An 8,650-nucleotide genomic window follows, 5' to 3' on the forward strand; every position below is an offset into this window, starting at 1 on the left:
CTCGAACCACAGGAAAATATAAAATTGAGCTTTAGGGAATTCTTCCCTAAATTAAAGCATAACATCTGGAATGCTTGGAGCGACAGATTGAAACATATAGGATTAGGGAAAGGAATTAATTTCACCTCACATTATTCTACTCCGCCAACTAAACCCTGGTTTCATAAGCTCGACTTGAATAGAAGAGAAATCACAACTATGTGTAGACTGAGAAGCAACCATTGCTGTTTTCCGGCTCACCTAAATAGAATCAAAGTCCAACTCTCCGGAGACTGTGAATGTGGAGAACTGGGCGATTTAAGTCATGTGCTGTTTGATTGTGCTCTTCATTGGGAAAAATCACAACAGTTGTATGAGTCACTCATTAGTGCTAATTTTCCTTCGCCTCATATTAATTCCATTTTATTTCACCGCACTCAGTTGGATTTTGCTGCTAGAATTGATGCATGTGGATTAAAACTTTGAATATTGTTTTCACATATTCTAATTCTTTCGTCCATTTTTTTTTCCTGTATAGCCGTCCAGTAGGATGATGGTATCACCCAGACCCTCTTTACGGAGGCATCCTTCATGGAAATAGTTTATTGCACACCACTACCGAGAAGCTGGCCGAATTGCCTTAGCAGTAGTGGCCAAATAAAGCGTAATTAAAAAAAAACCAATAAAATACATCCTACATCTATGGTCCGAGGAACGAATGTAGACTAGGGTCTAGTTAAGAAGGAGGTTATGTCAGAATGAGACGCGTGGTTACTTTGTATTTTTGGATTCATCTTTTTTCATGTTGCGTTTTGTAGTGTCAATATATTGTTGAGTTTCGGACTTGTTTGAATATCCCGAATTGACCATTTCCTACAACAGGTTATGGGCCCAGACATGCTGTGTGAATAAGAATTCGGGAGTCGTAAAAGTTAAAATATACGTTTCTAAAACGTAGTCGAAAGAGAAAAAAAGGCAATACCAAGTTATTTGGGAACGTTAAAGAGTTTGGCATAAAAACGAACGCCACAAATAATAGTGATGGCAGAAGGATTGCAAGTCGTGAAGTTGAATGGAGAAAATTCAACACTTTGGAAATTTCAAACATTGGTGTGTTTAAAATCCAAGGGACTGTTTGAAGTTGTTAACAAGGCTGCTGTAAAACCGCCTGGCGACGAAACGGATAAGAAAGTTACAGAATGGATTATGAAAGATGCAAAGGCTCAAGAAATAATTGTGTGTAGACTGGAGGAAAAGCCCTTATCCATGTATTGGCATGTACCACAGCAGCGGAAATGTGGCAAAAATTGGTGACAATCTATGAAAATAGATCTCAGATAAGTGCACATTTATTGCAGCAGAAGTTTTTTGGCTTGGAGTACGGCGAAGTTGGCATAGCTGGGTTGATATCGAAAATTGAAGAAATTCAAGGAAATCTGAAACTACAAGAAGATGAAATAAGCGATAAAATGGCAATCACAAAGATACTTATGTCTCTACCCGAAAGTTTAAAGTACTTTGTTTCAGCGTGGGAATCCATGCCAGAAGACAAACAAACTTTGTAGAACTGATGTCAAGATTGTTAGTAGAAGAAGAAAGAAACAAACCTAGTAGTTCAGGGACAGCTTTAGTCACAAAAACATTTAGGTCAAACAAGTTTCAACAACAACGGAAAGATATAGTATGTTTTCAGTGCAATAAAAAGTGTCATATAAAGAGGAATTGTCCAGAAAAGACCAAGAAAATATGTCACTGCTGCAGAAAAGAGGGACACTTAATTAAAGACTTTTGGTTTAACAAAAATAAGAAGAAAAAGGAAGAAGGTGGTAATGCAGAAAGCGATGAAAAAAATGCAAAAGCAAACGTTTGAACAAAAATCTGTCGGCAGAAGCTATTAACACTTCAGTTTTTGTGTTAAATAGAATTGGATGTAGTTCCATTCCGAACAAAATACCTTATGAATTTGGCTCCAAAGTAGCGGTGCACATAATTAAAAACAAAAGAAGGAAATTGGATTCAAAGAGCAAACTTGGAATTTTGGTAGGATATGGACAGACAACTAAAGGGTATCGAATTTTATTTCCACAAAGAGGGGAAGTAGAAATCCACAGAGATGTAGTGTTTATACCAGATAGTGAGGAGGCTGACCGAAAAGAGAAGAAAAATGAAGTTAACGTAGTTTTGTTAGATTTGGACACAGACATAAACAGTGAAGATAAACCAATACAAGAATCAGAATTTGAAATAGACATAGAGAATGCAGAAGAAAGAAAAGAGAATGAACAGTTGAAAAAGAGAAGAGTTAGAAGACCAGATTGGATGAGAGACTATGATGTGACCTTCTACACCGAAATAGAAGAACCTATGAACTTCGAAGAAGCCATAACCAGTACAGATAGTGAAAAATGGAAGAATGCGATGGAAAAAGAATTGGCAGTGTTTCGTAAAAACAATACGTGGACTGAAGTGCCTTAGCCCGTGAATAAAAACGTCATAGATAGTAAGTGGGTGTTTAAAAAAAAAGGTGACCGAGAATATAAAGCAAGACTTGTTGCGCGCGGTTTTCAACAAAGAAGTGATCCTGAGTTGTATGACATATATGTTCCTGTAGCAAAGTTAACAATTTTCCGCATCTTACTGGTAGTAAGCAGCAAGATGGGTAGACCAATACACCAAATGGATGTGAGAAGCGCCTTTTTGTATGGAGATATAGAAGAACAGGTATTCATGGTGTTACCAGGTAAAAATAAAAGTAATAGTAATACAGTATGTAGGCTAAATAAGTCGCTGTATGGTCTAAAAAAATCTCCATAGTGTCAATCAAGGTTTTGACCGATCACAGAATGATTATTGTTTATACTTTAAATTGAATAAAAACAGCAAATCATTTGTATTGTTATATGTTGATGATCTTTTAATATTATGTACAGATGACAGCGAATTAGATAGGTTAAAGCTAGTTTTAAATAAAAATTTTCATTTGAAAGATTTAGGAGTTATTTCAAATTACTTAGGTATAGAAGTTAAACAGAGACTAAATGAAGGACTTACTGAATTAGGACAAAAAGAATATCTAAAAAATGTGTTAACTCGTTTTGGTATGCAGGATTGTAAATCCATAAACACTCCTTTAGACAGTAATATAGATTTGAAAATCTTTAAATGTGAAAAAGTTGACCTGGCATTGCAAAAATTATGCAGACGTATTGTGGGAAGTTTAATGTACGCCGCAATGGGGTCTAGACCTGATTTATGTGAGAGCATTAATTTGTTAAGTCGATTTCAAGACAAAGCAGACAAAAACTTATACAAAGCTTTAAAAAGGGTTTTGCGTTATGTGCAGGGCACACTTGATTTAAAACTAATGTTTAAGCCAGATGACAAAAATTTGTTAATAGGATATGTTGATTCCGATTGGGGTGGAGATACGATTAATCGCAAATCCACCACAGGTTTTATATTTAAGATGTTTAATTGTACTATCGCCAGGGCCAGCAAGAAGCAGCAAACAGTAGCCATATCATCAACAGAGTCAGAATACATAGCGTTGAGTCTAGCAGTAACTGAAGCATGTTGGCTGAGAAAAATAATGTATGATTTTTTTTTTCATGTTGATAGCCCAACAACAATATATGAAGACAATCGATCAGCAATTTGTATAGCTCAAATTCCTGAAAACAATAAACGAGTAAAACATATTGATGTTAAGTTTTACTCTATCAAAGAAAAGATCGATGATGGTATTGTAACTGTAACATATGTTAAGAGTGAAAATCAACTGGCAGATTTGTTTACAAAACCATTAACATACGTAAAATTTAAAACGTTACGTTTAGGTTTAGGTTTAGAATAGAAAAGCTAAAATAAGTGTTATTTGTTATGGACCATAACCTTGTAAGGAATTATTTTATTGAGGGGCGTGTTGGTAATCGTAAAACGAACCAATAAAATATATCCTACATTTATGGTCCGAGGAACGAATGTAGACTTGGGTCTAGTTAAGAAGAAGGTTAGTGCAGAATAAGAGACGCGTGGTTACTTTGTACTTTTGGATTCATCTTTTTTCATGTTGCGTTTTGTAGTGTCAAAATATTGTTGAGTTTCGGACTTGTTTGAATATCCCGAATTGACCATTTCCTACAACAGAAACACTGGAGGTATACTTCAAGAGTGCCCTGCAATATGAGGAAAAGCGCTGAAAGACTTACCCTTCAAGGTGGTGTACACTATCAACAACTTATTTAGTTTTTATCTTATAACTTAGTTTCAAAAAGCTTGTTATGAATTTAATAATGGACGATTAAGTATAAAAATTATTAACAGCAGGTAGTGTTTTTTTTTACATGAGAATCACTTAAAAACACAAACTGGTTTCTCTGAACGCTGTCATATTAACGATATTGTTATGAACATGCAGATAAGAGGTTTTTTAAGCGAAAACCGTACATCAGATTGAAAAAAATAAAAAAAAAAATTTCTGCAGTGTTTCTCATATTAAATTTTCTTTTTGAAATGGAAACATTCAATTAGAATACAGCCTGTACAATTTTTGTTAATATATATCAATTCGTATCAACTTTTTTCCTTTGTTCCTCTGTTTCCTTCGCTTTTCTTCAGCTTATCTAACCTAATGCCAATTGCGATCGCCGAAGGACTAAAAATTACCTTTAAAATTTTCGTTTCAATCCCAACTTTAAAATCGATCACCTACGCTAAGAACAAAGCCCTTACGTTGATACGCATTCTAGTTAGAAAGGGCAAGAGAGGAAAATTTTAATTAGATACGAGTTTGTCTATTTTAACAAATATAATATTATACTAAAATATAAAGAAATAATTTTCAATCGTACAACATAATTGATCCATTGAGTGGAAAAAGGTATGTGAACCACGGAAAAACAAGGATTTCATTGCATTTTAAAAAATATCTTTACAGAAGAATATTAGGAGAACTTAAATGGTCCGAATTCGGGAGAGAGTTTTTAAAAAGATTTATTAGCACAGAAAGCGGAACAAAACCGGTACAGAGGCTGGAATAATTAAAAGCACTTTTACAATATAAGAAGCGAATATATCTCTCTTTTAGCGGGGAGTCAGCAAGGGGTTATTTTCACTATGGGCTTCGTCTGTGGTCCGGGTACATAACTGAGACGCCTTTTTTTGTTCATTGAGTTGTTCATTACTTGTATAATTAAAAAACGAAAAAGCTTAAATCAAAAAATCTATTATTGTGTTAAACGACCCATTGATTTTTTGGTACAGTTTAATATTCATAACTAAGTACTCTATCGTATAGGTCGGTGTAATTTTTAGGTAACTGACAAAAAAACACTGGAGACTGCTTTGGAAGTAGGTTACAGACATTTCGACACTGCATATGTATACGGCAACGAACATATCATCGGCAAGGTCCTCAACAAGTGGTTTTCATCTGGAAAACTCAAGAGAGACGATGTTTTCATAACTACGAAATTGCCATTTCACGGCAACTATCCCGAAGGGTAATATTCTAATAAGGTAATATTATGGCAGGAGCTATAACTTCTGTTTTTCATAATGTGGAGAAATTTCTTAAGGAGTCCCTGGCGGCCCCACAAATGAATTATGTTGACCTATATTTAGTCCATTCCCCGATTCGAATGAGAGGCAGGTGTGGGGGCGTAGACGGATTGTCTATGGATCATGTAGGCGTTTGGCGCGTGAGTCCTATCTAAAAACTTGCACGAAACTAATATTGAAGGGATTATTTTGCAGGAAATGGAGAAACAGGTGAAGGCGGGTCGCGCCAAAACGATTGGCGTCTCTAATTTCAATCAAAGACAAGTAGAGAGACTTCTTAAAGAGGCAGAAATTAAACCAGTCTGCAACCAAATCGAATTAAATGTGTATCTACCTCAAACGCAATTAATGGAATTCCTCCAAGCGAATGGAATCGTTGTAGTTTCGTTTTATTCTTTAGGAAGCTCTAGACCGATAGAACGACGAGACAAGATTGGCTTACCTCAAACAGTACGTATATTGCGTATTGGACATCCGTTAAATCACTTATAATGGTTTTAGGCTGCAAGATCATCCGGAATATCCTCACCCTGTACGAGACGACTAACCTGGCTTTATTTGTGTAATATGCCAAATAAAAAATATATAAATGTATAATCTTTTACGACTTTCGCACAAGAATTGTTTCGTTCCACTTCACTAAAAAAAATTGTTTGCAACCATATGGTCTTGCTAAATACTACTTGCAGTTTTTCCATCATTCTGTAATACTTTTTCTTTAATAAAATCGTTGGAATAAAAGCAATTAACAACCAGTTCTAATTATATATGCTCTAAGTGCTTTAATTTCCACTGCCATCATCAATCGGTACAGCGTTTAAACAAATTTCCAAGCTACCCATGTTTACAGTAATAAGTAGAAATCCTGATACGAAAATTGTTTATTCATGATGCAAAGTTGCAAAAATTAACATTTTATTCCCAAACTAAGACATTTAATTCAAAATTAAAACACAGATAATTTGAACTATAACCGGCAACCCAATTGGATTAAATTTTTCTTCTAAAAATAAAGACTTCTGACTTCTAATACTGCCGGTCAAAGGGCCAAAGTTTTAAGACATTTGCCATCATATTTACATGCAATGTTTTCTTTAGAAAAAAACAATCTGAATCCGTGTTAAATAAACCAGGGACTCATTCTATAAGGCAATACAGCCTAAATAATAAAATGTCCCTATGAATAGCTAACAATGTCTTGGTAGTCTGTACAATATGAGAAAGTTTTAAGGCTCAACCAGATCTACAAAAATAACTGAGGGAGGTATCAAAGCTAGTGAATAATTCTAGAGCTGTTATATCAAATTTTTTAAATAATATTTATTACAATCCCAGTAACTGACACCAAAATAATAGAATTTAGTTAACCGTAGTTAGGTAACCCACATTCCGCGGATTTAGTTTTTGTACTTTTCTCCATAGGGCAGTTCGACGGTCTTTAATAACTCGTCCATATCAACAGCTAATAACAAGGAAGTCTGCACATTATATGGAAGTCTTAAGGCTCAACCAGAACTATAAAAATAACTGAGGGAGGTACCAAACCTAGTGTGGAATTTTAAAGCTCAGTTATATTATATTATTTAAATATTTATAAATAAGATTTCTTACATCGTTGTGACAGACTACCATAATCACGGAATTTAGTTAACCGTAGTTATGTAACCCAGATTATGCTAATTTAGTTTTTGTACTTTGCTCCAGAGGGCGCTTAGATCAAATATGGTTAGATCAAATATGGTTAGTTTTGTGATCATAGTTAATTCGAAGCCCTGAACATCTTCTTTTTTCTCGTAACGTTTGCAAATTGGCTAAGGGCATTTGCCCGTTACCGACTTAAGTCGAGAGGTTTTGTTAAATTTCCAAGCGTACTCAAAATTAACACATCACACTACACTCCATGAACAGCATTGGTTCAATGTTACCGAGCCCAGTCTAAACTTTTAGCATAAGAAGTATGTTTACCAAAAGTAAAGCACGTGCAATTAGAAAGCCACATATAGGTTTAGCAATTATTTTTCTTAAAAAATTTTCATTTAATAATGGAATACCATAGTTGACCACTTTTCAAACATGTGCTATTCAATTTAATGTTCTTAACTAATAAACACGAACAAGGAAAACGAAAATGAGGATTGAGCAAAGTTTTAAACAAAAGTAACAGATCTTTAATATTTTCGAGATTTTTATTTGTTTAGTAATTTAAAATTACTACGTAACTTAAATTTTAACTATTTTTATCTATTTCACTATTCTGGCGCATTCTCCAAAAATTTAAAAGAATCTCCTGAAAATTTGGCAGGCGGGTAGATCGCGTCTAGATCATCATTTTTGTGCCCAATAAACTAATCTCTCAACTAGTAAGGGAAAGCCAGGAAATGGGTGGAAATTGGGAAAATTCAAAGTGTTCATGAGCGGTTGAAATTTGGCAGGCAGGTGGATCTCGTCGAGACGATCATTTTGTGTCCAGTAAACTTTTCTCTAACACGTAAGGGAAAGACAGGAAATTGGTCGGAGACGGTTGAAATTTGGCAGGCGGGTAGATGGCGTCGAGAGCACTCTAAGAACTTGATGACAAAAATCGAGAGGTTCCAATGAACCTTGGTAGGTCTACACGGCAAAAAAATCATATGAAATCTTTCACCGAAAATTCACTAACTGTTTTTTGCCATACTGGTGCGTCCAAGAAACTCCTGAATCTGTTCGGGACTAATTCAAAAAGTGACAAACTGCAATACAGGCGTGCTTTCGTTAAACGGGCACATTTAAAGATATTGTCCCATGTTTTGAGGTACCAAGTTTTCGAATATTTGCAATGCGGCATACTTTATTTGACGTCGTTTTTTTCATTTGAAGCTTCTAAAACATCGCGTGGATTTCGCGTTGATTTCATTGGAAAATTACGCCTTTTGGCGGTTTTTAATAGCATTACATTATTACATTATTTGAAAGTCTTAAGGCTCAACCAGAACTACAAAAATTATTGGGGGATGTATCTGTATGTATAAGTTAGTGTGGAATTTTAGAGCTCAGTTATATTATATTATTTAAATATTTTTAAATAAAATATCTTACATCCCAGTGAGACTACCAAAATTACGGAATTTAGTTA

The 8,650-nt window shown here is 34.8% G+C and overlaps 1 protein-coding gene across 1 annotated transcript; it reads left to right on the plus strand.

Annotated features, from left to right (window-relative positions):
- Positions 1 to 2,634: 2,634 nt before the first annotated feature.
- On the plus strand, positions 2,635 to 6,135 carry LOC132704348 (uncharacterized). The gene is made up of 6 exons (XM_060674292.1): positions 2,635 to 2,700; positions 5,152 to 5,235; positions 5,293 to 5,464; positions 5,512 to 5,678; positions 5,734 to 5,988; positions 6,040 to 6,135. Exons 1-6 carry the CDS (start codon positions 2,635 to 2,637, stop codon positions 6,133 to 6,135), a joined length of 840 nt encoding a protein of 279 aa, XP_060530275.1.
- The last annotated feature ends 2,515 nt before the right edge of the window (positions 6,136 to 8,650 follow it).

This window comes from Cylas formicarius, unplaced genomic scaffold (genome assembly GCF_029955315.1).
Source record: "Cylas formicarius isolate icCylForm1 unplaced genomic scaffold, icCylForm1.1 PGA_scaffold_7__23_contigs__length_41026272, whole genome shotgun sequence".
Taxonomy (NCBI): domain Eukaryota; kingdom Metazoa; phylum Arthropoda; class Insecta; order Coleoptera; family Brentidae; genus Cylas; species Cylas formicarius.

Bases quoted from the DNA above. Each gene is read 5' to 3' on its own strand.
- LOC132704348 (XM_060674292.1), top strand. From the start codon at position 2,635: ATGGGTAGACCAATACACCAAATGGATGTGAGAAGCGCCTTTTTGTAT. The intron at 5,236-5,292 runs GTACAGTTTAAT...TGTAATTTTTAG, and splicing joins AACGACCCATTGATTTTTTG to GTAACTGACAAAAAAACACT. The intron at 5,989-6,039 runs GTACGTATATTG...TAATGGTTTTAG, and splicing joins AGATTGGCTTACCTCAAACA to GCTGCAAGATCATCCGGAAT.